At 41.9% G+C, this 27,371-nt stretch overlaps 1 protein-coding gene across 1 annotated transcript in view; it reads right to left on the bottom strand.

The window, feature by feature from the left end:
* The window catches only part of sos1 (son of sevenless homolog 1 (Drosophila)), a 147,970-nt gene that overhangs the window by 9,245 nt on the left and 111,354 nt on the right, over positions 1-27,371 (bottom strand). Inside the window, exons 12-19 of the mRNA XM_060940873.1 lie at positions 16,747-16,828; positions 16,443-16,565; positions 16,077-16,180; positions 14,073-14,295; positions 4,002-4,121; positions 1,939-2,101; positions 1,724-1,841; positions 1,455-1,627 (exon numbers count right to left, since the gene is read on the bottom strand). Coding sequence (XP_060796856.1) covers positions 1,455-1,627; positions 1,724-1,841; positions 1,939-2,101; positions 4,002-4,121; positions 14,073-14,295; positions 16,077-16,180; positions 16,443-16,565; positions 16,747-16,828 — 1,106 coding nt within the window. The remainder of the gene's footprint in view (positions 1-1,454; positions 1,628-1,723; positions 1,842-1,938; positions 2,102-4,001; positions 4,122-14,072; positions 14,296-16,076; positions 16,181-16,442; positions 16,566-16,746; positions 16,829-27,371) is intronic.

The raw sequence follows: 27,371 nt of genomic DNA, 5'->3' as shown, positions 1-27,371 counted from the left end.
GCCGGTGGTACTTTCATGTTATACTTGTGGCTAAAATTCTTAGGGTATCCATTCATGTCCTTTAACGTGATAAAAAGATGTTTCTCTTCTTTTCTCCGGTCTTCATCCATTGTAGAAATGTTACAGGCTTGAGGAGATCAAGTCCTTCCAACACATGCCTTCCGGTGTGCTGGGTGATGGCTGTTAAAATCTAAATATCTATTATTTGTATGTGTATTCCCACATACAAACAAACTTAGGAAAAATAAATGCTGCATTTCACTGGTAATAAAATTCATTTTATATTTTATTCTCAAAAACATCGAACCGTGAACCCAATATTGTGAACTGAATCTTGGGTAAATCGTTACAGCCCGAAAAAGAAGCAATTTAAAATCCATTGTTTCATGTAAGACCAAAATGAAACCTGATTTTAATTACATGTCCAGAAAAGAGGAAAAAAGGTTTATACCGGAGCTTTTTTATTTTATTTTATATCTTTTTCAATTGGGCGGCACGGTGGTGTAGTGGTTAGCGCTGTCGCCTCACAGCAAGAAGGTCCTGGGTTCGAGCCCCGGGGCCGGCGAGGGCCTTTCTGTGCGGAGTTTGCATGTTCTCCCCGTGTCCGCGTGGGTTTCCTCCGGGTGCTCCGGTTTCCCCCACAGTCCAAAGACATGCAGGTTAGGTTAACTGGTGACTCTAAATTGACCGTAGGTGTGAATGTGAGTGTGAATGGTTGTCTGTGTCTATGTGTCAGCCCTGTGATGACCTGGCGACTTGTCCAGGGTGTACCCCGCCTTTCACCCGTAGTCAGCTGGGATAGGCTCCAGCTTGCCTGCGACCCTGTAGAAGGATAAAGCGGCTAGAGATAATGAGATGAGATCTTTTTCAATTTTTTTTTTCCTGTGTGTTTGTGTAGTTTGATGTTTGAGTATTTTTGTCCGCCGGTTGTGGTGTAGCTCCAGACCTAGTTTGGGCGTCGGTTCCCTCCAGGCCTTGGTTCGCCGTGGGCGATGCCGGCGCTCCCAGCTATGGACTGCAGTGAGCTCGTTGCTCATTTTACATCGTGGTTGTCCAGCGCTCTGCGCTTTAACGCTCGGCGTGATGTTCCGAGCAATGTTGCTCGGTGGTGTCGCAGCGGCTGTGCAGGCGGTTTGGGACACACCAGCGCTCTGCGTGGCGGAGCTTCTCTGCTCGCTTTCTGGATCCATGGCGTGATGTTCTGAGCGATGTTGCTGACGGCATCGTGGCGGCAGTGCTGGAGATGTGGGACTTGTTTCGTGCGCCTTTTGGTGGGACTGTGGCTGCTACACCACGGGAATTACATCCTGACCCCTACTTGGCGGACTTTTTACTTTTTATTTATTTATCCTTTGTTTATAATTGTAAAGCGTCCTTGGGTTTTTTGAAAGGCGCTATATAAATTTAACTTATTATTATTATAGTTTATTTTTCATTTTTGCAAGCAGACTAACCCGTATGTCGCTCTCCACCCGTAGGCAGTACGGCTGGTTCTGGTACTGCTGGATCTCTCCGGTGATCTCTGCTACTTTCCGTCGCTTACTGAAGTTAATCAGCTCTTTACCGTGTCTCTTCAGGAAGTCAGGGTTGCCTTCCTCCGTTTTCAGAATATTTGTTAAATATATACCTGAACACAGACAAATCAGATGCAATTAAATTGACCTGAAGGGGGGGGAAAAAAGAGGCCTATTCTGTTCAACTGGGGCACAAAGGAAAAGCGTACCAAAGAAGGGCACACATGGTGGGTTAATGGACCTGAGTTTGGCCAAATACTTCTTATAATGGTCCTCACTGAGTTCATGGGCCTCTTCTAGAATCTTCTTCTGTCGGCTCGGGATTTGCTGGAAGAACAGGCGAAATTCTTTCATTAGATACTCATTACATCTCCTTGGTAATCATCAGACGCGAAATTCACATTACCGGTCCTACCAAACGTACCTCGAAGGTGTGGTCGAGCCGGTACACAGGAGAAGAGTTCATGGCACTGACCACCTCGAGGACTCCGTTAAAGTTATTGAGCTCCTGAAAGACCTGCAGGATCTCGATGATGCGCGACACCACGGCTGCACGCTCCTCCAGGTTCTCTGTTTCCACAATGCACCTGAGCGGAACACAATATTATCTGTCGGTGCTAATGTTACACAATATCAGGAAAATGGATGAACGGCTCATGGAATTTTAGCTTTCTCTCAGCCTCCCCCCCCATTTCATACTTGAGCAAGAGTCAGCCATCTGGGGCACCTGCTTGCCCTTGGTGTGGAGATTTATCGTTGTATGTTTTAGCTATACGACTCCTGCCTCGTGTTTCAGTTACGCTGCAGAACCCAACACACAGACTAGATACTGATCGGGTCACGAAAACGCACACGTCAAAGGCGATGGTTCGGACCCGGCGCCGTGGGGGGGGCGAAAGGGGGCGTCGCCCCCTCGTGGCTACAGCCCCGTCCCCTCAACGGAGACTCAGATCACTTAATTGTTTTCTTATGAAAATATAACGTATTATAGACGTATTAATAATTTGCATTTTCAAATACGAAATATTAAGTGGTTGCGCATTGCACAAAAACACATTTCACATAAATCACTACTAAAACTGGCACTGACTCGGTGCGAGTCAGGAAGGCTATTACTGGTGCAGCCGCGGGGTCTGTTGATTTTTTTAAATTATGATTTTGGCCGCCGAGCCAAGTACCTTAGACTTGCATTGACGTTTTGTTTTCATGCCGCGGAGCTATTTGTATGTATTTTAAATGTAAAGGACTTGCCTGTAGGTTTGTGTGTGTTGTTTTATGTCTGGCATCTTTCCGGTTGTAACACGCGTCTGTGAGAAAATTGGAGGGGAGGGTTAACAGGTGGGCACGGGTGTTGATAAAATGCAACTGCCCTGGTAATGTGTCACATGATTTTCCCGTACTAAAGCAACCTTCGGGGCCGTGGTTTTGTAGTCTGGTTAACACCAGACCATATCACAAGTGAAATATGGTCTGGAATCCGCCTATTGAATTTCTCGTAGGGGAGGTGTGGTTTACGATTGTCAACGGCCGTTTATTGGACGTTGCGAATGTCTATCATTTGGCGTATACGTAGCCCATGACCAATCATGGCAGTTGTACCCGGTGACGTAGTTAGAGCGACGAAGAGGCGAAGAAGAGAAGGAAAGAGAAAGAGAAAGCAAAACAAAAATAGGAAAACAATGGCACCGAACGATTACTGCCGTTTGTGCAAGACAAAGCTTGATCGAAAGTTTGGTTCGTATCGCTCGCCGCCATGTTAAACGTGATCCGTAAACAGTCCCAAATAAACTACAAGCTTCCGTTTGTCGAGTAGTACGCGTCACCGTCTTTCCACCCCTCCCCACTCTCTGATTGGCTCCCTAACTCAGGCGAGCCTTTAGACCATAGTTTCCATGCTGTCTTTTCAGATCGGAACGATTGTGCAAAGCAGCATGGGATTTCCCAGGCTAGTGGTTTTGTGGTTGGCGCAGTTAACTGTTTGAAACACGTTGTCAGACCGCCATCACTACTACACACTATATGAAAAATATTTGCCCCCTTAGTAAACTGTTCCCGGCGCCGGGCCTGCGATGGTTTTCTCCGAATGCGGTTTTTAATTAGAGCGCGCAGTGGATTACAGTGAAGTAGTTGAGAGGTTACACTATTTCAGTCGCGCTATCGAATTTCCTTTCACCTCGTGATACTGATGAAAGAGCAGCGGATCATTCTCAGAGTTAAGAATACTTGCCGAGTGTCCCAAAATACCAAATAATTTATCAGTCCACCACTGGCGTCGTGATTATTTCAGCACGCTACTCGGGATGCATTTTATGGTTTGGGACGCAGCCGTGCATTCTCTCTGAATAAATCCAGTTCGATCTGAGAGATTAATCTGCGCAAGATGCTACGAGAAGGGGTGAAATTCAGCAGTCGCTTTAACCCTGAAGCTTTATGTTGATACTGAGTTCCTTATGTCAGTCAACTTTTAGACAGAAGCCATTGACTTACTTCTCGAACCAGCGGGTGAGATTGGTGGTGTGGCGGATCATACGCAGAAGGTTGGGCGAGTTCAGTTCTTTGTCATCTTTCGTCCACACGCTGCCCACCAGCTCTGACGGCTGAACCGACCTGAGAGAGAGAGAGAGAGAGAGAATAAAATATTTTAGCCTGCTTTCTTTCATCTTTCTACTCCACTGAGAAAAACTGACCAGAGCATGGCGCAACACAAGATCATCAGACTGTGATGATTTTTCTGGGGACTTGTTTCCTCGTTTCAAGGTATAAACCAAAACATACAGCAGACCTGGGCATTTTCCGGCCCGCGGGCCGCATCCGGCCCTTTGGTTCATTCTGACCGGCCTGCGTAAGGTTAATTAGAAATTACAAAATAAACGTATTTCCTAATTTTACCTCATGCATGGACTGAATGTGCATTGCTTTTATTTTGAAGTTGTGTTAAACAAAAACGCAACGCGCGCGACATGAACATGACATGAAATCCCACGAAACCTAATCCCGTGATAACTACTTCCGTAATTTGTCCAGACCAACCACAAACTTGTACGTCATCCTTCAAACGGTCCAGCCAATCACATAGTGTGACGTCACCAGCAGGCGCCGGAGCCCGAGCTGATCTGTAGATCTGATTCCTACACCGAATCGACTGATGATCATCTGTCAGCTGTGCTTCGCATCTCCGCCTCAGACATTCAACCTGACTCTGATGCACTCGTTAAAGACCAACAGAGACTAGATTTCTCTCACTGAACAAATAAAAAACTGAAAAACACCAGATGAGGTGATTAGACTACAAATGTGGGCATCATTATTATAATATGATGTATCTTGCTTGATATTTGGAGTAGAAAGACAATACTGTGATGTCTTTATTGTGTTTTGTGGTGAATGTGACTGAAAAAAAAAAAAAAGGTACAAACGTTCACATTTTGTTAACCATTGTTTTGGGAAATTTGATTGAATAAATGACATTTTTGTAAGGCAACCTCGTTTTTTTCCATACTCTTACCAGTCTTAGCAGCTTGTAAAAACAATGTTATTTACTGCTTTATATAAAGAAATACAATTAATATTGGGGCGGCATGGTGGTGTAGTGGTTAGCGCTGTCGCCTCACAGCAAGAAGGTCCGGGTTCGAGCCCCGTGGCCGGCGAGGGCCTTTCTGTGCGGAGTTTGCATGTTCTCCCCGTGTCCGCGTGGGTTTCCTCCGGGTGCTCCGGTTTCCCCCACAGCCCAAAGACATGCAGGTTAGGTTAACTGGTGACTCTAAATTGACCGTAGGTGTGAATGTGAGTGTGAATGGTTGTCTGTGTCTATGTGTCAGCCCTGTGATGACCTGGCGACTTGTCCAGGGTGTACCCCGCCTTTCGCCCGTAGTCAGCTGGGATAGGCTCCAGCTTGCCTGCGACCCTGTAGAAGGATAAAGCGGCTAGAGATAATGAGATGAGATGAGATGAGACAATTAATATTATGCAGAATTTAGTTCAGCCTTATGGTCTGGCCCTCCACAAAATTTTCTGTTTCTAATGTGGCTCTATGGAAAAAATAATTGCCCACCCCTGACATACAGTATGATCACCAGTGCACCACAGTACGGCATTAAAATAGGTCGAGAGATATCAGCCAATTCAATTTAATGCTATTCAAGGCATCTGAATGCCACTTTCTCATACTGTAATTCGACACCAATAGGCCATTTTCAGGAATTGGTCACGTGTCAGTTTTCCCCATAGCAACAAGCCCGTGGTGGGTAAGCTAACTTGACATTCCTTGACAGCCATAAGAGTTTGACTGGCGATGCGAAGCAATCCATTTCTATAATAGCTGTTTTTACCTTTTCTACTGTTTTTTTTTTTTTTACCCGAATTTTCATGTGTACTTGGAAAAAGTTTGTGGTTTTAACTTCTGTCATAAGTTAAAGTGAATCATTGGCCGTCAAAGAGAGGTTTTTGGACTCGAGTTGGTCGCCGCCGAAAGAAATTCACATGCAAGATGGCGGATATATCTGTATTTATTTTCAAGAATCTTCACACATTAAAATGCATATCCTGGACCAGTGTTGTGGGTTTTTTTTAATATGAAAGAATGTCCCTTTACACACTCCTCCTCCAGAAGGGTAATTTTGCACAAGGCCATCTGTCTACAGCAAAGAAAAAAAAAAAAGTCTGGAAAAATCCCAAGGGAGTCTGGAGCCAGATTCGTGACGTCACCTGCAGAAGCGCCAGCAGGCTGCGCGAGCTTTGCACGGTTTCAGTGCACAGCCTGTGTAGACCAAGCGCTCCCGTTTCTCTCTCATTGTCCGGTCTTTTGGGAAACGATGAGTACTAATCCCATCAAGATTGGTGTTGCTACACCCTCCTACGATACATCTGTTAGCCATTTTAATAATTACGCGATAACGTAGAAGAAATTTGCAGAAAACCACCAGGTCGTTTTCTCACGAACAAACCAGCGCTGACGTAGGATTCAGAAGGAGGCGTCCCGCACGCGACGTCACAAAAATCAATGTTTGCCGGGAAATCCAAACGCCAAGTTTTTTCAGAGGCGGACCAAATCAACTCAAATGGCTTGATTTCAACTGAATTTTTCTGGTATTGCGCAAGGTAAAATAAATTGCACAAAATGCAAAAATGTGACAGATATTTGACCAAAGTTTAATATAAAATAGAGAATTACATTGATCTTGCTCCTGAATTTACCCGTGATATGCACTTTAAGCGAATGATAAAGGTAGAAAAGGAGAAATTATAAGTTATAAACATACCTGAGAAATCCACCATTTTGCACGTGAATTTCTTTCGGCGGCGACCAACTCGAGTCCAAAAAACTCTCGTTGATGGCCAATGATTCGCTTTAACTTACGACAGAAGTTAAAACCACAAACTTTCCAAGTACAGACGAAAATTCGGGTCAAAAAAAGACAGTAGAAAAGGTAAAAACAGCTATTATAGAAATGGATTGCTTCGCATCGCCAGTCAAACTCTTATGGTTGTCAAGGAACGTCAAGTTAGCTTACCCACCACGGGCTTGTTGCTATGGGGAAAACTGACACGTGACCAATTCCTGCAAATGGCCTATTACACCATCAGGCAAAACACAAGCTACGTACCAAAGCAAACACTTCATTATTCATCGAAGGCGAAGTGAATAATAACTGAGATGAAGTCGACACGAGCGACTTCTGGGAAAATCATGTGCTCTGATCGGTTCCTTGTCAGGCAGGATTTTCCTGTAATGCCCGTAGGTGATTACAGACTTTGTTTCTGAGGTGCCGGCTTTCAATGTTGCAAAAAGCAAACAAACAAAACGACCAAAAAAAATTTAATTGGAAATCTAAACGGAATGAAAAATGTCTGAAAAACACACACACAAAAAAAAAACCCCAAGAATCACCAAATTATTCAAGAAATGAGCAAAGAAGAGTGTTCAGAAACTGCTAACCGCGAACAGAAATTCAGTTTTGAAACCGCTAGCCGTTTATTCTGCGTGTGTGACTCAGATACATTACAAATATGACGTGACTGAAAGCAGCATCGTGCCTCATTATAACGAGCGTCTATTTTAATCTTAGAAATAATAAAAAAGAAACTCCTTATTAACGTCGCTTGCTCAGTCTTTACGGGAAAAGATCAGACCGAGCTCTTTTTACCCCCCTACGGACCGAGCCACAGGCTGGGTTTGTACTGTCAAGACCTCGATCTGATATTTTCCCGTAGAGACCGAGCAAGCGACGTGAATAAGAAGTTAATATTCACTGAGCCTGCGACAGATAATTGTTTTAGTATAAAAACACAGGTGATTGATTAAAAAAAATTGTATTTTTAAAAATCATTTATTTCAATCTTCAAAAGCGGCAGACAAACGTAATGCGCGCAGACTCATGTTGCTCATCTACGCCGAGTCACATGAAATATGTTGTTTTGAAATCGAGAAAATAAACCACAATCCCACCTTCCATTAGACCAAACTTTGTCGCATCTTTCGTGCTTTTCGGAACAGCATTTTCGTTCATCATTTGTAATTCTTCCTCACTTACGGAGATGAAGCGATCGGCCGCCATTTTGTCGGGTCACTCGAGGTGATTATCGAGAAATAGCCTGAATTTCTTGACCAATCAGTACAAGCGATTTCCTATAAAATTACCTCCGTACGCAATAAAATGAATACGATACTACTAAAATTAATTGATACCTTTATACATTAAAAAAAAAGCATACAAATATACAGATTTAGTTTACACGATACAATTTTTTAAACTGTGAAGCAGACGACCCAGCTAGTCTTCAAACACAGCACGATCAGACCCTTGATGTTTCGCAGAATTTTGCAACAGAAGCCATAAACTGGCAGATTCGCAGTGGGTGAATTGTCAACATTTGTTGGTTTAACTGCTTAAAAACCCACACAAAAGCATTTAACTAACATACACCGATCGGTCATAACAATCAAACCACCTGCCTCATATTTTATTTGGTGTAGAATTGTGGAGTGCCACTAAGAGAGCTCCGACCCATCGAGGCTCCATAAGACCTTTGAAGGTGTGGTTTGGTATCTGGCACCAAGACATGAACAGCAGATCATTTCAGCCCTGTAAATTGCGAGGGCGGGGCCTCCGTGGATTCGACTCGTTTCTCCATCATAGCCAGAATTAGCTTTTTCAGCAGTTTGTGCTATAGCATTGCTTCTGTAGGATTGGACCATACGGGCTAGCATTCTTTCCCCACGCGCACAGGGCTCGACATTAACTTTTAAACCCACCTACCCTGGGGGGCAAGTGGGGGTTAATTTTCACTTGACCCCCAATATTATCACCTGCCCCCTATTTTACAAAGAGTATTTTTAATTATTATTTTTTTTTTTGGAAAACCATAGAATAGTTGTGAATTGCAACATACAATGAAGATCACACATTGAATTGAAGTTTGGTTATTAATTACATTTATTCTCAATCGGGTTACTTTTTACTTTTACTCGTAATGGACAATTTTATCCAAAATAGATTTTCCTGCCTTCGTCGATTTATTTCCATTTCACATGCATGCAGCTGTTGTAAAGTTCAGTGTGTTTGTGTAGAACTCTCTCGAACTGTTGGTTCATTACTCGATAATGTGGAAATCATAAAATAGAAATCTATACCAAAGTTTGTATGAAGAAAAAAAAAGGGTGCCAAGACTTTTGAATAGTCCTGTGTTTGAGAAAGATTATATCTATCTCTCTCTCTCTGGGGGGGGGGGGGGGGGGGGGGGGGGGGGGTTGTTTGTTTTTTTTTGTTATATCATCCACCTCTAGGTTTATTTAAAAAAAAAAAAAAAACCACGCTGCGTCATGACAGACAGGATAATGTTTGAGTTTAAAAGTATCGTTTAGTGTGTAGGTTGTGGGTGTTTTCTACAGACCTGGCAACCTGTAACCGAATCAGTGCAGCCAGTCTGTCATGACACAGTGTGGGGTCATTCCAACTTGCCTGGTCAGGCATGTCGGGGACATATCCCACTCGCCCAAATGCATGTTTCACTTTCCCCGGGCAATCGGGCAGTCCTTAATGTCGAGCCCTGGCACATCAGTGAGTCTTGGATGCCCCTGATCCTGTCACCAGTTCACCAGTTCTCCTTCCCTGGACCACTCTGGTAGGTACAAACCACTGCATACCAGGCACACTCCAGAAGACCTGCTATTTTGAAGATGCTCTGACCCAGACGTCTAGCCATCACAGTTTGGCCCTTGTCAAAGTCGCTCAGATCCTTACACTTGCCCATTTTTCCTGCTTCCAACACAACTTCGAGAACTCATCATTAACACATGCTGCCTCAGATGCCCCACCTCTTGACCGGTGCCACGGGTGTAAGGACAACGTTATTCACTTCACTTGCCAGTGGTTTTAATGTAAATGTACAGCTAATAGAATAGCCTAATTAATAATTAATTGGACTGTTCATCCTCTCCACGATAATGCTAGTTAAAATATACTCAGCAAAAATAAAAACTTGACACTCATTATTTTTCAAATAGTGTTTAGGAACTTTTCTTGAAAGAGTTCTTGTGATTATGGTTAAATGCATTGTCAAAGGCATTACGTCACACATTCATTCTACTGGTCGGGCCTACGTAGCACGTGCAAGAGCACTGCACGCTAAAATCACGTTTCCACGTGACACGACCTATTGTTACACGTGCAATTGATCTCACGGTAGCAGAGTAGAGTGTCGTCTCAGAAAAACAAGGTTTTATGGTTAATTATTCGTGAATTTGCAATGCCACGACTGTCAAACATTCAGCGTGAACGTGCCATTGGCATGCTGAATACGGGAACATCCGTCACTGACGTTGCGAGGGTAATGGGATGCAGTCGACAGACCATCCATAATCTCCAGACACGTCTCCATCAAACTGGCACCACAGGAACCCTCCACAGAACTTGCAGGAGCTTGGTGCCATGTTGGTACAAATATGGCGGCGCATTCCCCAAGCTGTGTTCAGACGCATCATCCAATCCATGAGGAGACGTCGTATCGCAGTTGTGAACGCCCATGGAGGACACACCCGATATTGACATGATTTCATTAAGTTGTGACTCACAGTTTTTGATCATGGACATTGTCGTCGCATTTCCGGTGGAACCGATTCCATGACGAACATGATCTGTATGCTATAGCTAGGGCTGCACAATATATCGAAAAAGTATCGATATCGCGATATCATAGTTTGCGATACACATACCGCAAAAATTACTTAAATTTCGATAAAAGGCACATTTTTCTGTGCCGTCCAATCACATTTGAATGTCAACAGGCGCCACGGGATAACTCCGCCCCTATTGCAAAACAAGTAAAAGCCTCGTGGTGATGGCGGAAGGCGGGAGCAAGTGTGGTGAGACAAACTTGTGTGAGGAGGAACTGGTTTCCAAAAAAAATAAAAAATGCACGTCTGCTATTCGGAAGTACTTTGGATTCAGGAGGGGTGATGTACTGCAAACTCGGGTACTTTGCAAGACATGTACCTGTAAAACAGTGGTGGGGCAGCTCACTGGGACAAACACTGCTGTACAGAAGCATTAAAACATAAAACCGCGCTCTCTCTCACTCTCTCTCTCACACACACTACCTCTCACTCTCACACACACACACTACCTCTCACTCTCACACACACACACTACCGCTCTCACTCTCTCTCTCTCACACACACACTACCGCTCGCTCATTCACACACGCTACCGCTCTCACACTCTCTCTCTCACACACACACCCACCACTGCTCTCTCACCCGCATGTGTTATTAACAGATTGTGTTTGAGTTTATGGTGAATCTGTGTCGCTCACCTTCATCTCCCAGGAGCCGCTGAAATTGCCATTTTGAATGCTTTATGTCAGGGGTTTTCAAAGTGTGGGAGAGTCAGCCCCCCCTCGGAGAGCAAATAAACAACAGCTCCCCCCCCTTACAATTTTTGTTGTTGCTATACTTAATGTTCCATTCGTATTTTTAAAAAATGGTTGTTGTACACATTATTTTTTTCTTTTTCACATTTTAAACATCTGTGCTTTTTAAAACATCTTGTTTTACACATTTTAAACATCCCATAGCATCGTTAGCTAGCACCTCTTGGCAGACAACACACTGTGGCAGTGGAGCATCTTCAGATCCAGTCCATGAAAATCCAAACTTTAAATAATCGTGGTCAAACTTCCTTCTTTTTCCAGTCCCCCCAGGATTCCGCGGGCCTTTTTTGTGATTGTTGCGGGCTAAAATGTCTGATGTTGCGGGGGGTTTTCCAAAAAAATTGCGATGAAAGTTGCGGTGTTTTTTAGGTTTTTGTTGCGATTACATTGCGGGAGGAAGTGAAAGTTGCGAGAAATTGTTGCGATTTTCTCTTTTTGTGATTAAAACTGAGTGATATGTTAAATATTAAGTTATTACTGAAAAACTATTGATTAAAAAAACAAAGAGAAATGGTCCTATAAACAACTTTACCAATATAAAAGATTACCAGGACGACAAAAATGCAGAAAAATAGGCTTTACTTATCTAAATGCTCCTGTTGGTTCAAAAGTTAAAGTGCAAAGAACCTCACAGCACAACATGAAGTTACCTTAAAATATAATATAAATGCCTCAGCTTTTATGTAAGAAAAAAAAAAAACTATTAATACTAGTGCTGTGTGCAGGCAGTTTCTCCTGAAGATTAAATTAAACAATAATTATAAACTAATAAAATAAATGGCTCAGGCTTCATAGAAGAAAAAAAAAATTGAACAGAATCTCACAGTATGATGCTGAAGCTGCCTAAACAATGGAAAATAAAATACCATTTTGGCAAAAATGTTGGCATCTATTAACTTCTCGTATTAAGTAAAAAAAAATAAAGTGCACACAGTCCTTCACTGTAAACACAACACACTTTCAGTGTTGCCAGATACTGCTGACGTTTTCCAGTCCAAAATATGTTCAAAACCCGCCAAAATGCACTTGAAATCGCTCACTCTGGCAACACGACGCGCTGCTGCTTCTCTTGAACACACGGAAGTAAGGCGGAAGGTAGTTTGTCGACGTCACCTCAAGACGACGCCAACGATTGGTCAAATTTGCGGGAAAGTTGCGGTGATTGGATATAATTGCAACACCGCCCTGAATTCGCGGGGATTGGTTGAATTTGCGCTGAAGTTGCAAATCGCAACATCCTGGAGGCTCTGTTTTTTTGCTTGGCCCAGACTTTGTCTCCTCACTCACTGTAGCTTTAGGTACTAAAAACCGATCCATTTTGTCTCTCACGTTGCGCCCCCCCCGAAGAACTCTGGCGCCCCCCAGGGGGGGCGCGCCCCACACTTTGAAAAGCCCTGCTTTATGTTAATGTAATGTAGTTTTCAGTTTTTTGTTTACTTCAACTTAAGACATTTTCGGCTGCGCTCACAAAAATTAAGAGATTTAAAGATGATTGATGGACACCATTGCAGGTGTAGCCATGTTTTTCCAATAAAAAATAATGTTGGAATGGAAGCGATGCATTGGGTGTTTTTTTTTTTAAATGCTAGATACAGGGCAGAACGGCGAGTAGAGGTAAGAAAAACATTATATATTTAATTATCGTGATACATATCGATATCGAGATATTCAGTCATGTTATCGAATATCACATTTTTCTGATATCGTGCAGCCCTAGCTATAGCATCTTTAATGACGAGATAATTGAATACAATCGTTATTTCAAACCTATTTTCCAAAATGTTCAAATTATTGACTTTGAAACGAGTGTAAAGTTTTTATTTTTGTTGAGTTTACTTGTTTATTTTTTTTTCCTTTTACATCATTAAACACTTCATTGCATTCATGTTTAGAAGCACAAACATCAATATGGGTTGCCAGATTGTAATGCCACTCGGAAAAATCTATAACCCTACAAATCTGGGAATATACATCCTATAGAAATAATTTTGGGGGGGGTTTGACCACAGGGGACAGGACGTGCTTTGGCTGGTTTAGGTGTGAAGAAACTGCAATTTTCTACCACAAGCTATGCATCTCAGTTTTAACCCAAAACAGATGCACACAGTTTGAAAAGAGGTTTTTTTCCCCCCAATGGTGAAGTCATCCAGCCTGACATTAAGGCGATCAGTTATCCATCATGAGCTTAAACATACAGCAAGTTAAAAGGACTTCACACCATGATATCGACTAATGCATTCAAAGTTGCAGTGTTTTTAAAGTTGAAGTACACAGAACACTCACTATGAAAGCTCTTTTAAGGAGATGAAATACAGCCTCGAGGGAAAACGAGAACCCTGGGTACGATGGTCATCCCCTGTTCCCACAGGCGCACACAGCAAAGGGAAGTGTGTCCCCTTGTTCCCTTTTGTGCATGCGTGTGCGCGCATACAAGATGTGGACACAATAAGTAATACTCCCATGTCCTGCATTGTGTTAAAAGTGCCCCATTTTCTTGGCCGATGGTTGGCGGGTGATCAAAAAAATAAAAATACAAACAGGAAACGGCCTTGTTCCCTAATGTTCAATAAACCTATTAAATCACATCACTACAGTTAATCTAAAATAAACGGCGTGTGTGTGTGTGTGTACCTGTAGAAGTCAGACTCGAGTAGCGTGAGCTGGCGAGCGATCTCGATGGGGTGAAGGGTCATCAGGTCAAACTGCTCGATCTGGCCCGGTTTGCTGATGTGCCACTCGATGGGTGGAGGTAAACTCTCAAAGGTGATGTTGTGGCTCGGGCCGTTCGCCTGCACCTGCTTCTTCCTCTGGATGATCTTGGTGATGGACTCGACCCACTTCCTCATGGCCTTGCCTGAGGGGAGACGAGAAATCTTTCAAAACTGATCCGACAACAGCTGAGGAAAACAGCCGATTAAATTAAAACTCTCTAACGACGCGCTTTCGCTCCAATCTACTCCTTAAAATCTAATTTAATAGGACAAGTTGGTTAAGAGTTCAGAGAAATCCCAGTGCACCTCTGCTGGGCTCCTCAACAAGAGCTTTCACGTTCACCGCAAGATCGATTGCACCGGATGGAAAAACGTCTCAATCCATGAAAAAGAGCAGAGTGTGAGGTTTCCAGGTAGAGTTATTATTTTATTTCTTTAACTACTACTGGTTGTTGTATTCAATTTTGCCCATGTTTCTCTCTCTCTCTTTTTTTTTTTAAGTGGAAAGTACCTCAACAGTAACAAAATTAATATATTAATATTGACTTTGTATAGTTATTCAGCTGAATAAGTTTTAATCCAAACCTCAATAAATCAAACAAGCGGGTCAACAAATAACATCGACCTGAAATTAAATCATAAAGCATTTTCTCATCTCATTATCTGTAGCCGCTTTATCCTGTTCTACAGGGTCGCAGGCAAGCTGGAGCCTATCCCAGCTGACTACGGGCGAAAGGCGGGGTACACCCTGGCCTGGACAAGTCGCCAGGTCATCACAGGGCTGACACATAGACACAGACAACCATTCACACTCACATTCACACCTACGCTCAATTTAGAGTCACCAGTTAACCTAACCTGCATGTCTTTGGACTGTGGGGGAAACCGGAGCACCCGGAGGAAACCCACGCGGACACGGGGAGAACATGCAAACTCCGCACAGAAAGGTCCTCGCCGGCCACGGGGCTCGAACCCGGACCTTCTTGCTGTGAGGCGACAGCGCTAACCACTACACCACCGTGCCACCCGGTTGTAAGTATATACATATTTAAATAAACGATACTACAATAATTATTCGTCTATTCATAGTGGACCATGAAAGCGCAAAAAAAAAAAAGTTTGCACACCCGTGAATGACATGCGTCATGACCCATGTCTGTGCAAAAATGTAAAGAGGCAGACAGACAGAGGGAGAGAGAAAAAGAGACAGACAGACAAGAGGGAGAGAGACACACAGAAAGACAGCCAGACACAGAGAGAGAGAGAGAGAGAGAGAGAGAGAGAGAGACACAGAGAGAGTGACAGCCAGACACAGAGACACACATACACACAGCCAGAGAGAGAGACAGAAAGACAGACACAGACACACAGACAGCCAGAAAAAAAGAGAGACACTCAGAGAGACAGACAGATACACAGAGACAGCCAGAGAAAGAGATAGACAGACACACACAAGAGACACAGAGGGAAAGACAGATACAGACACACACACACACACACACACACAGCCAGAGAGAAAGAGACAGACACACACACACAGACAGCCAGAGAGAGAGAGAGAGAGAGAGAGAGAGAGAGAGACACACACAAAGACAGACAGACAGACACACACAAGAGAGACAGAGGGAGAGACAGACACACACACAGACAGCCAGAGAGAGAGAGACACACACACAGACAGCCAGAGAGAGAGACACACACACAAAGACAGACAGACACACACAAGAGAGACAGAGGGAAAGACAGACACACACATACACACACAGAGACACACACATACACACACAGAGACAGACACACACACAGACAGCCAGAGAGAGAAAGACACACACACAAAGACAGACAGACACACACAAGAGAGACAGAGGGAGAGACACACACACACAGCCAGAGAGAGAGAGAGAGAGAGAGAGAGAGAGATTACCTCGGACTGTTCCGATGAACTCCTCCAGCCGACAGAGTAGCTGAGCGTCCCTCTCAAAGTCGTAGAAGTGGTGCTCCACCCAGTGCCTGCACACATTCAGCACCCTGCAGACACAAAATTCAAACTTAGCCTTGCTTCGAAACACATCGATCAAGGTTTTCATTCCTCCACAGCATTCTGAACTTATAGTAAATCAACCATATAGATCAAGAAAGCAGAACTCTCACTCAATTATGAGTGCTGAAGCTTCTTTCATAAATCCAGTCACCTGGACCTTTCGTTATTAGACACCATTTCTGAACTTTGTGCTCCCCCCCACCACCAAACTGTCCCATTTAGGAAGTTAAAGTATTCTGCTTCGTGCACCTGAGTTGCACTGGCTGGACGTATTCTTTGCGGAAGCGTTTGAGCTCGGCGCTGAGCGGCTGATCTCCGTTCTCCATGGCCATCTGATCCGCTTCTGTGGGTTTGGGCTCTGGAATGTCAAACCTGGACATTACGCACACAAAGATAAAAAGTCAAGCAGGTTATTTATACAAAGCTGCTGCAACACTTCAGTCTTTATTCTAAAATCCAGCAAACTAAGAATGCTTCCGATAGACTAACTTGGTCCCTGTTAAAAGTTGAAATGAAATGTGATTATCCTCACAAAATGCTAGTATCATCTCACCTCTCAATGAGCAGGTCCAGCAGCTCTTGCGGTTTACAGAACGACCTGTAGGTGGTGAGGAACGTCCGCACAAAATTGGGATCTAGGGAGGGGGGGGAAAAACAGCCGCTTAATGGTCACTTTAAAAAAAAAAAACTTCATTGTTCCAATTTCAGTGTTGACTCCAGGGTTTTGTTTTGTCCTGCTGGGCTTCATATTGTTTTACTCAGTGGTGGGAAACATGAAGTGGCCTTGAGCTGCACCTGTTTTCATGACTGCTTGATGAAAGAAGGGATAACAAAAACACTCTTCTAATTTTAATGTATGTTAATTTTTGGAAATTATAAGTATGAGAATTCTGATATGCAAAAAATACAGGATATGGCGTGAAATGGTGGATCTTAAAAGCACAATACAAAGAACTGGGATAAGAAATCTGAGACGCTTCAGGTCATCAGGTGATGTGGTGATGTAATCACATCTCACACACTCCACATTTGTTTCCTAAACAGCTTACGTGCAGGAGTTTACACACTTAAAGGGGGATACGGGTCCGTCTCAGAAACCGGTCTCTCATTTGGGACATTATGGTCAAAAAATAAATTTTCAAATTTTACTTTTTTTTTTTTTTTTTGCATTTACCGAACACTCAATGTTTCTTTTGTCATGTTTAATAAGAATAAAGATAGCATCTTGCTTTATCTGGCCTCCACTGTGGAACATTTTTTTGATTACAATTCAAATGCTTTTGTAAAATTGATTTCCATATAAAATAACTCCATCATGAAGAATTAAAGCCCCTCCTTCACAGAGGAGTGAAAATATTGAATACATTTCCTCTTTTTGATTGCTTGGGTTCAAAATGCCAAGTTATGATGACTGAATTGATTATTCACTTAAATATGAATGAGATACCTTGTGTATTTGATATGGCGAAATAGGACACAATGGAAAAATCAAGAACACGCCGGAAAGATGAGAATAACGGCGGTGGTAAAAGAACAGCGACTGTACCGGCTGAAGGCCGCGCGGGTCTCTGCTGCGGCGCGCGAGCAACGCGACATCACTACCGCACCGGACGGAGCGCGAGGTGGGGGCGGGGCAAAATGACTGGCCGTAGATTCTATCAAAAGTTCGATCTAAATTGACCATGGTTGCAAAATATTGGCCAAAAATACGCAAACACTACGAAATATGAAAGTAAGATGAAAAAGAAACATTCTATTGCCTTCTACTGCAAGACTAAAACAAAATAAAACTCTCAAAACTCACCTTTTCAGTGATAACGCCCGAACAGATCACCCGCGTAACAGAAAGACCGCAAATGGCAGCACGATCAACTTCTAACTGTTGGAGTGGAAAATTCCATTCTACACATGCAAATTGTTAACGTGTGTCCTTCCCCGCACACAAATAACACGCTACGGTAAAAAATAGACCACGACTCATTTTATAGCTCAGAAATTCATACAAGACCAGCTACCATCCTAACATGTTCTGTAAGAAACATATTCTATACCTAACTTTCAGCTTTCGTTTTAAAAAACAAAATCGCAGATTTATAACTCAATTTTTATATGAGTGATTACACGCTTATGGGTACTGAAATGGTGACATGAACTTATTTTTAAAAATTCACCTAAAACCGTTTCTTTTTTTACCATCAGGTCACAAAACATGTAATCTTTAATGAATGATATGTTAAAAGATAACTTTAATTTTCTGAGATGTAATAAAAACATTTATATGCCAAAGTCAAGCCTATGAGTTCCAAAATGATGTCTGTTACATTACTTCTGTTACGATTGTCCATCTCGCGTCTGTTGCAAATTAATTACAATCTAGCTCTATACCATGTTAATCTTATTGAAAGAATGTGTATGTTTATTCTACTACACATGTTTATTAATTATATTTGCTAAAACATCACCTTCCTATGTTTCAAAAAGTAATTCTACATTGTTAAAATTGAGAATCTATATGTCCACAACACTTCTGTTACGTTCTGACTTTGGCATATAAATATGTTTTTATTACATCTCAGAAAATTAAAGTCATCTTTTAACATATCATTCATTAAAGATTACATGTTTTGTGACCTGATGGTAAAAAAAGAAATGGTTTTAGGTGAATTTTTAAAAATAAGTTCATGTCCCCATTTCAGTACCCATAAGCGTGGAATCACTCATATGGCGTAGTGATTTTAAGTTCCTACTTTTGGTGAGGTAGTGACATCGACCCTGAGGCTTTCCCTTTAGATCAAAACACACGGTTTCGGGTTTGCGGAAAATGGAGTTACGACGGTGATCAAATATTTTGCATGATGTTTTATTACGGTTGTGATTATTCTGTGAGCGCACCGATCCTTAGGTGGATAAAGTTACAACTTAAAATACAATTAGTGATAACTGTAGACTTTTCAGTGGACTGCAACCTTTTTAACGGAACGCGATGGAGTCAACCATTTATCATGTCCCCGATCAAGCCGCCATTTTCCCACAAATTTGCAGAATTTTTGCCAAATTCTGAATATTCACATCAAAGATTTAGTTTTATCTGTATTATTTCTTTCATCATTTTATTTCAAATTAAAACCAACATCACCATTCAAAACCGTATGGTTTATTGACAGAGACAGACCCATAGATTAGGGATAAAATTAGCTCATGTTTTAAGTCATTCAAATTCTGTAAAGCTGCTTTGCGACAATGTTTACCGTTCAAAGCGCTATAGAAATAAACTTGAACTGACTTAAAGTGGGACTCTAAGCATCGCAAGGGGTTTCTGATTCCCCCCCTCGCCAGTGCTAATAGTGTTCTTGGGTACAAAAAAAGCTCAAGAAGCTGCTAACTTTGCAAGTAAATGGTTAAAATAATATTGCACATGGTCACAAGGACTTGATTAGGCTATTCTAGTTGAATTATTAGTGACAAATGTCAAGCTACATGTAAAGCCTATTACACGCTAGAGATTGCTGTATATCTGAACGAAGTGCTTTATCCAGGTATTAAAGCTACATTTAATCTACATTTTGAATGGGGCAAGCGCAGTTCCACACAAGGCCTATAGATGGCACAATGCTACATTCAGATTAAACCGTGCCTGTGAACAGCATTATATTCCACTCTAAAAAGAATCACAAGCCCGAATGATTCAACAAATGCAAGTAATTACAGTCAAGAGAAACTCGGCCTACCTCACAGGTCGTGGTTCTTAAATAATAAAAGAACCATCACAAAAACAATACTTTAAAATGAAACAGCAATGGCATACACTACTCGTATGGACAACCCAAATTCCAAAAAAAGTGGGGACGCTGTGTAAAATGTGAATAAAATCAATCACAATGACAACATGGTTTTAATTTTATTGTTTTTTGAAAAATATATGCTGAAGTTGGGACGGGGCATGTTTACCACTGTGTTGAATCACCTCTACTTTTAACACTACTCTGTAAACGTTTGGGAACTGAAGAGCCAAGTTGCTGTAGTTTTGAAAGAGAAATGCTGTCCCATTTTTGCCTGATATACAGTGGTGCTTGAAAGTTTGTGAACCCTTTAGAATTTTCTATATTTCTGCATAAATATGATCTAAAACATCATCAGATTTTCACACAAGTCCTAAAAGTAGATAAAAAGAACCCAGTTGAACAAACAAGACAAAGATCTTATATTCTCGTTGGTCATTTATTTATTGAGGAAAATAATCCAAATATTACATCTCTGTGAGTGGCAAAAGTATGTGAACCTCTAGGATTAGCAGTTAATTTGAAGGTGAAATTAGAGTCAGGTGTTTTCAATCAATGGGATGACAATCAGGTGTGAGTGGGCACCCTGTTTTATTTAAAGAACAGGGATCTATCAAAGTCTGATCTTCACAACACGTTTGTGGAACTGCATCATGGCACGAACAAAGGAGATTTCTGAGGACCTCAGAAAAAGCGTTGCTGATGCTCATCAGGCTGGAAAAGGTTACAAAACCATCTCTAAAGAGTTTGGACTCCACCAATCCACAGTCAGACAGATTGTGTACAAATGGAGGAAATTCAAGACCATTGTTACCCTCCCCAGGAGTGGTCGACCAACAAAGATCACTCCAAGAGCAAGGCGTGTAATAATCGGCGAGGTCACAAAGGACCCCAGGGTAACTTCTAAGCAACTGAAGGCCTCTCTCACATTGGCTAATGTTAATGTTCATGAGTCCACCATCAGGAGAACACTGAGCAACAGTGGTGTGCATGGCAGGGTTGCAAGGAGAAAGCCACTGCTCTCCAAAAAGAACATTGCTGCTCATCTGCAGTTTGCTAAAGATCATGTGGATAAGCCAGAAGGCTATTAAAAAAATGTTTTGTGGATGGATGAGACCAAAATATAACTTTTTGATTTGAATGAGAAGTGTTATGTTTGGAGAAAGAAAAACACTGCATTCCAGCATAAGAACTTTATCTCATCTGTGAAACATGGTGGTGGTAGTATCATGGTTTGGGCCTGTTTTGCTGCATCTGGGCCAGGACGGCTTGCCATCATTGATGGAACAGCGAATTCTGAATTATACCAGCGAATTCTAAAGGAAAATGTCAGGACATCTGTCCATGAACTGAATCTCAAGAGAAGGTGAGTCATGCAGCAAGACAACGACCCTAAGCACACAAATCGTTCTACCAAAGAATGGTTAAAGAAGAATAAAGTTAATGTTTTGGAATGGCCAAGTCAAAGTCCTGACCTTAATCCAATCGGAATGTTGTGGAAGGACCTGAAGCGAGCAGTTCATGTGAGGAAACCCACCAACATCCCAGAGTTGAAGCTGTTCTGTACGGAGGAACGGGCTAAAATTCCTCCAAGCCGGTGTGCAGGACTGATCAACAGTTACCGGAAACGTTTAGTTGCAGTTATTGCTGCACAAGGGGGTCACACCAGATACTGAAAGCAAAGGTTCACATACTTTTGCCACTCACAGATATGTAATATTAGATCATTTTCCTCAAGAAATAAATGACCAACGATAATATTTTTGTCTCATTTGTTTAACTGGGTTCTCTTTATCTACTTTTAAGACTTGTGTGAAAACTGATGTTGTTTTAGGTCATATTTATGCAGAAGTATAGAAAATTCTAAAAGGTTCACAAACTTTCAAGCACCACTGTACAATTTCATTTGCTGAACAGTTCGGGGTCTCCTTTGTCATATTTTACGCTTCATAATGCGCCAAATGTTTTAAATGGGAGACAGGTCTGGACTGCAGGCAGGCCAGTTTAGCACCCGGACTCTCTTACTACAGAGCCATGCAGTTTTATTATGTGCAGAAAGTGTTTGGCATCGTCTTGCTGAAAGGAAGGTCTTCCCTGAAAAAGATTTTGTCTGGATGGCAGCATATTGCTCTGAAACGTGTAGATATCATTCAGCATTAAGGATGCCTTCCCAGATGTACAAGCTACCCATGTCATGTGCACTAATGCCCCGTCATACCATCACAGACGCTGGTTTTCGAACTGTGCACTGATAAGCTGGATGGTCCCTCTCCTCTTTAGCCTGGAGGACGTGGTGTCCATGATTTCTAAAAATAATTTCTACTTTTGATTCGTCAGACCTCGGGACAATTTTCCACTTCACCTCAGTCCATCGTAAAAGAGCTCGGGCCCAGAGAAGGTGGCGGTGTTTCTGGTTATTGTTTATATCTGGTTTTAACTTGCATTTGCGGATGCAGTAATGAACTGTTTTCACAGACGATGGTTTTCTGAAGTGTTCCTCGGCCCATACAGTGATTTCCACTACAGACACGTGTCTGCTTTTAATGCAGTGTCTCCTGAAGGCCTGAAGATCACAGGCATCTAATGTCAGTTTTCAGCCTTGTCTCTTGCATACAGAGATTTCTCCAGATTCTCTGAATATTTTAATGATATTATGGACCACAGATGATGTGATTCCCAAATTCTTTGCAGTTTTACATTGAGGAATGTTATTCTTAAAATTGTTGCACTGTTTGCCCACGCAGTCTTTCACAGAGCGGTGAACCTCGCCCCATCTTTACTGCTGAGAGACTCCACCTCTCTGGGATGCTCTTTTTATACCCAAATCATCTTACTGACCTGTTGCCAATTCACCAAATTAGGGTTTTTTTTTTGGTTTTTTAACATTACACAACTTTTCCAGTCTTTTGTTGCCCCGTTCCAACTTTTTTTGAAACATGTTGCTGGTACAGAGTTAAAAATGAGCATAGTTTAAAAAAAAATAATAATTTTTTTTTAATTCTGTTTCAACATTTGATATGTTGTCTTTGGACTATTTTCAGTGAGATACAGTACAGGGTTTCCATGATTTGTAAAGCTTCACATCTTGTTTTTATTTACGTTCTAAACAGCATCCCAACTTTTTTTTGGAATTGTGGTAAACATATGCAAATATATGTAGTCTCCTGTATCATTCCTGAACATTTCCATGTTATTACTTATCATGCACGGAATAAAACACTGATAGGAAAATAATGAACAATAAGCCACAAATTCCTTTTAATCCACTTATATTTAAAGGAGATACGCAAAACCTTTATTTTTAAGTACATTTCTGAGTGGATAGTATCTCCATCCTTGACTCTTGTATGCTGCATAAATGGGAATTTAAAATATTTATATTTTTGAGACTTAAAATCGACTGCAAAGTTGGCGTTCGAGTTGCCCCGCTGAGCCAGCCAGCCCTGAGTGCGTGACGTCACAGCGGGAACCGGTTTTAAGGCCGATGCCTTTGACAGCTATAGACCAAAGTCATATAAATAAAAATTTATGGTGAAAGTAAGAAATATCGTGATTGACTTGCTCAACGAAGACTGATTTGACTTCATTGATTGCGGGTTGACCCTCATTAAAACAGGATGGGTGTTATAACTTAAGCAACATACATGTACATGCATGCATTTTCACTGATTAAACGTAAAAGGCTAATTAAATAATCAGATGAACTGAGACGATCACATTCTGAATCAAATTACATAATCTTATACCGCTAACTTAAACACACAATACAAGTTACATGGATTAATCTAAATGCAGGCAAATGACGTTTTTTTTTTTTTTTTTTTATCCAAATGAGAGTCGCATCTTACCCGTTGGTGTTCTCGCTTCTTGAAGGCCGATCTTGTGGCCAATTGTTTTGAAACAATCTGACTTTCAATTGTTTGTTCAGTTCTCCGTTCATTCGCTTCTTCCACGTAAGCACGAAATGGCAGCAATATCCAGTTTAAAAATTAGACGGCTGCTCCACTCATTCTCCATTTTATCCATACTGAGTACTCCGCCATTACTGCTGGGCTCAGACAATTACTAAAACCTGGGACGCAACGGGATGTCACTGGTTTTGGCAACAACTGTGGCGAGGTCACTGCCCGAGCGATATGTCCCGTTCCGTCTCGTGTTTTACCTCACTCCAAGAGGACTGGCGCAACTGAGCTTACGTTCCTTTACTTGTTTTTTTTTTCTTTTAATTGTTGGTCCTGCACCCTTTTTCAATACGGGCTTATAGCCAACGCTCCTCAACAGATCAGAGGTCTCGTACGAGTCTTCAGTAAAACGTGTAGAGCAGAAGAGAGACCACTTCGTAGGCGCCCAATGTGCCCGTGAATTTCTCGCAAAACACGTCCAAATCTTTGCAGTTTGAACATTCCTGGGCCATGAATGCAACATAAATCCACCTCCTGTCGTGTTGCTGCACCCGCCAGCAACACATCTACGTCGCATGGTGATAAATTAGCTCAAAATGGAGGATCGGAGTTGCAGTCAGCTCTGTGTTTTAGTATAGTGGAAATGGCGATGAGACCGATAGACTTCCTGCTGTGACGTTACGGACGTCAAGGTTATTCACTCAGACCGCTACCTATATGAATCATTTTAATCGTAAAAATGACTATATTAGATTTATTGTTCACGCTTAAAACTATTCCTGTGCCATTCTTGAGGTCTCAAGGCATTTATAAACGAAAGTGAGGCCATGGTTCTGCGTACATGCTTTAAGGTTGTGGAACATCCATGAAACAAGTCAGTTCCTGTTATTTGTTAGAGCAGCTATAAAAAGTTGTTCTCTTTTCTCTCTCTTGGAATGAATAAGTCTGGTTACTAGCCAAGGAGCGATTCACCCAATTCATGATTTGAATCAATCAGTGCACGATACTGGGTTCTCGATTTGATTTTCACATATTTTTGAAAAAAAAAATTTTTTTTTGCCTATACACAGAACCATGGCCTCACTTCCGTTTATAAACGCCTTGAGACCTCAAGAATGGCACAGGAATAGTTTTAAGCGTTAACAATGAATCTAATATAGTAATTTTTATGATTCAAGTGATTCATATAGGTAGCGGTCTGAGTGAATGACCTTGACGTCCGTAACGTCACAGCAGTTAGTCTATTGGTCTCATCGCCATTTCCGCTATACTAAAACACAGAGCTGACTGCAACTCCGATCCTCCATTTTGAGCTAATTTACCGCCATGCCACGTAGATGGGTTACTGGCGGGTGCAGCAACACGACAGAAGCTAGATTTACGTTGCATTCATGGCCCAAGAATGTTCAAACTGCAAAGATTTGGACGCGTTTTGCGAGAAGTTCACGGGTAGAGGTCTGCGCGGGTCGGATTTTTCAGTCCCGCTCCCGCCCGCATTGTGCAGTCCCGCTCCCGCCCGCGCCCGCAAAGAATTATGATTTTCAGTCCCGCTCCCGCCTGCTCCCGCCCGCAAATCCCGCATGATGCAGACGTTCGCGTTATTTCTCAGGAAAGTTCTTGTCTTGACACAGCGTGATGGTGCCCCGCCCCCTACTTTGAGTGGATTTGAGCATAAATATCTACAGCTCACGTTCACGTTTGTTATTATTTACCTTGTTTCTGAATTCAGCATGTAGTGTCTCTAATAATAATAATAATAATAATAATTAGTGCTGTCAAGCGATTAAAATATTTAATCGCGAATCGCACATTTTTATCACATGAGAAACCATTGTAATTCTCTGATCAGCATAAAAAAGTGAATGGGCTTGCTTTTTACCAATGTTTTTTTTTTTTTATTGCAAAGCAGAGCTAGTAAGAGAAGTGAATTGATTTACTGCTTGAGTTAGTCTACAACTCCTAATCAGAGAGACAGGTTACACAGTGACGGTAGGCTTGACTCAATGCTATCCCAGAAATCCTTCCTGTAATATGCAAATTTGGCCGCCTCTGATTGGACAGCCAAATTTGCATATTACAGGAAGGATTTCTGGGATAGCATTGAGTCAAGCCTACCGCCACTGTGTAACCTGTCTCTCTGTTTAGGAGTTGTAGACTAATGCAAGCAGTAAATCACTTCACTCATGGTTCTCTTGCTAGCTGGGTGTGAACTGCGAGTCATTAGAGTGATCAAAGGATTTCCCGTTAGGGTGATCAATGGCAAATTTAAGATGCCATTCCTCACTCAATCTGGCAATCTGACTCTCTCTAGAGTGCAGGGCTCTATTCACGGGCACATTGGGCACCTACGAAGTGGTCTCTCTTTTGCTCTGCACATTTTACTGAAGACTCGTACGAGACCTCTGATCTGTTGAGGAGCGTTGGCTATAAGCCCGTATTGAAAGAGGGTGCAGTACCAACGATTAAACGAAAAGAAAACTACAAGAAAAGGAAAGTATTTATTTCTTTTATTTTTTTAAAAAGGAAAGTAAGTTGAGTTGCACCAGTTCTCCTCAAGCGTGAGCCAAGGGTTGTTGCTAAAATCTGGGACGTGACAGGACACGTCACTCGGGCAGTGACCTCCCTGTGGTTGCTGCTAAAACCGGTACTCAATATGAAGAAAATGGAGAATGAGTGGAGCAGCCGTCTAATTTCTCCGCTAAATATGCTCGCCTCAGCAGCAATATCTCGCCCTTACGTGGAAGAAGCGAATGAACGGAGAACTGAATGAACAACTGAAAGTCAGATTGTTTCAAAACAATCGGCCACAAGATCGGCCTTCAAGAAGCGAGAACACAGACGGGTAAGATGCGACTCTCATTTGGATACAAAACAAAAACGACATTTGTTTGCCTGCATTTAGATTAATCCATGTAACTTGTATTGTGTGTTTAAGTTAGCGGTATAAGATTATTTAATTTGCTTCAGAATGTGATTGTCTCAGTTCATCTGATTATTTAATGAGCCTTTTACGTTTTATCAGTGAAAATGCATGCATGTACATGTCTGTTGCACAAGTTATAACACCCATCCTGTTTTAATGAGAGTCAACCCGCAATCAATGAAGTCAAATCAGTCTTAGTTGAGCAAGTCAGTAACACTATTTCTTACTTTCACCTTAAATTTTTATTTATATGACTTTGGTCTACAGCTGTCAAAGGCCTCGGCCTTAAAAACTGTTACCGCTGTGACGTCACGCACTCAGGGCTGGCTGGCTCAGCGGGGCAACTCGAACGCCAACTTTGTGGTTGATTTTAAGTCTCAAAAATATATATTTTTTATTCCCATTTATGCACCATACAAGAGTCAAGGATGGAGATACCATCCACTCGGAAATGTATTTAAAAATAAAGGTTCTGCGTATCTGCTTTAAACATTCATTCTGTAAAAAAAAAAAAGTTTTATTTCCATAATAACCACCAATAATAATAATAATAATAATAATAATAATAATTTCA

This window comes from Neoarius graeffei, chromosome 15 (assembly GCF_027579695.1).
Source record: "Neoarius graeffei isolate fNeoGra1 chromosome 15, fNeoGra1.pri, whole genome shotgun sequence".
Lineage (NCBI taxonomy): Eukaryota > Metazoa > Chordata > Actinopteri > Siluriformes > Ariidae > Neoarius > Neoarius graeffei.
The sequence above is the reverse complement of the archived record's forward strand: the minus strand, read 5'-3'. Positions and strand labels throughout refer to the sequence as shown.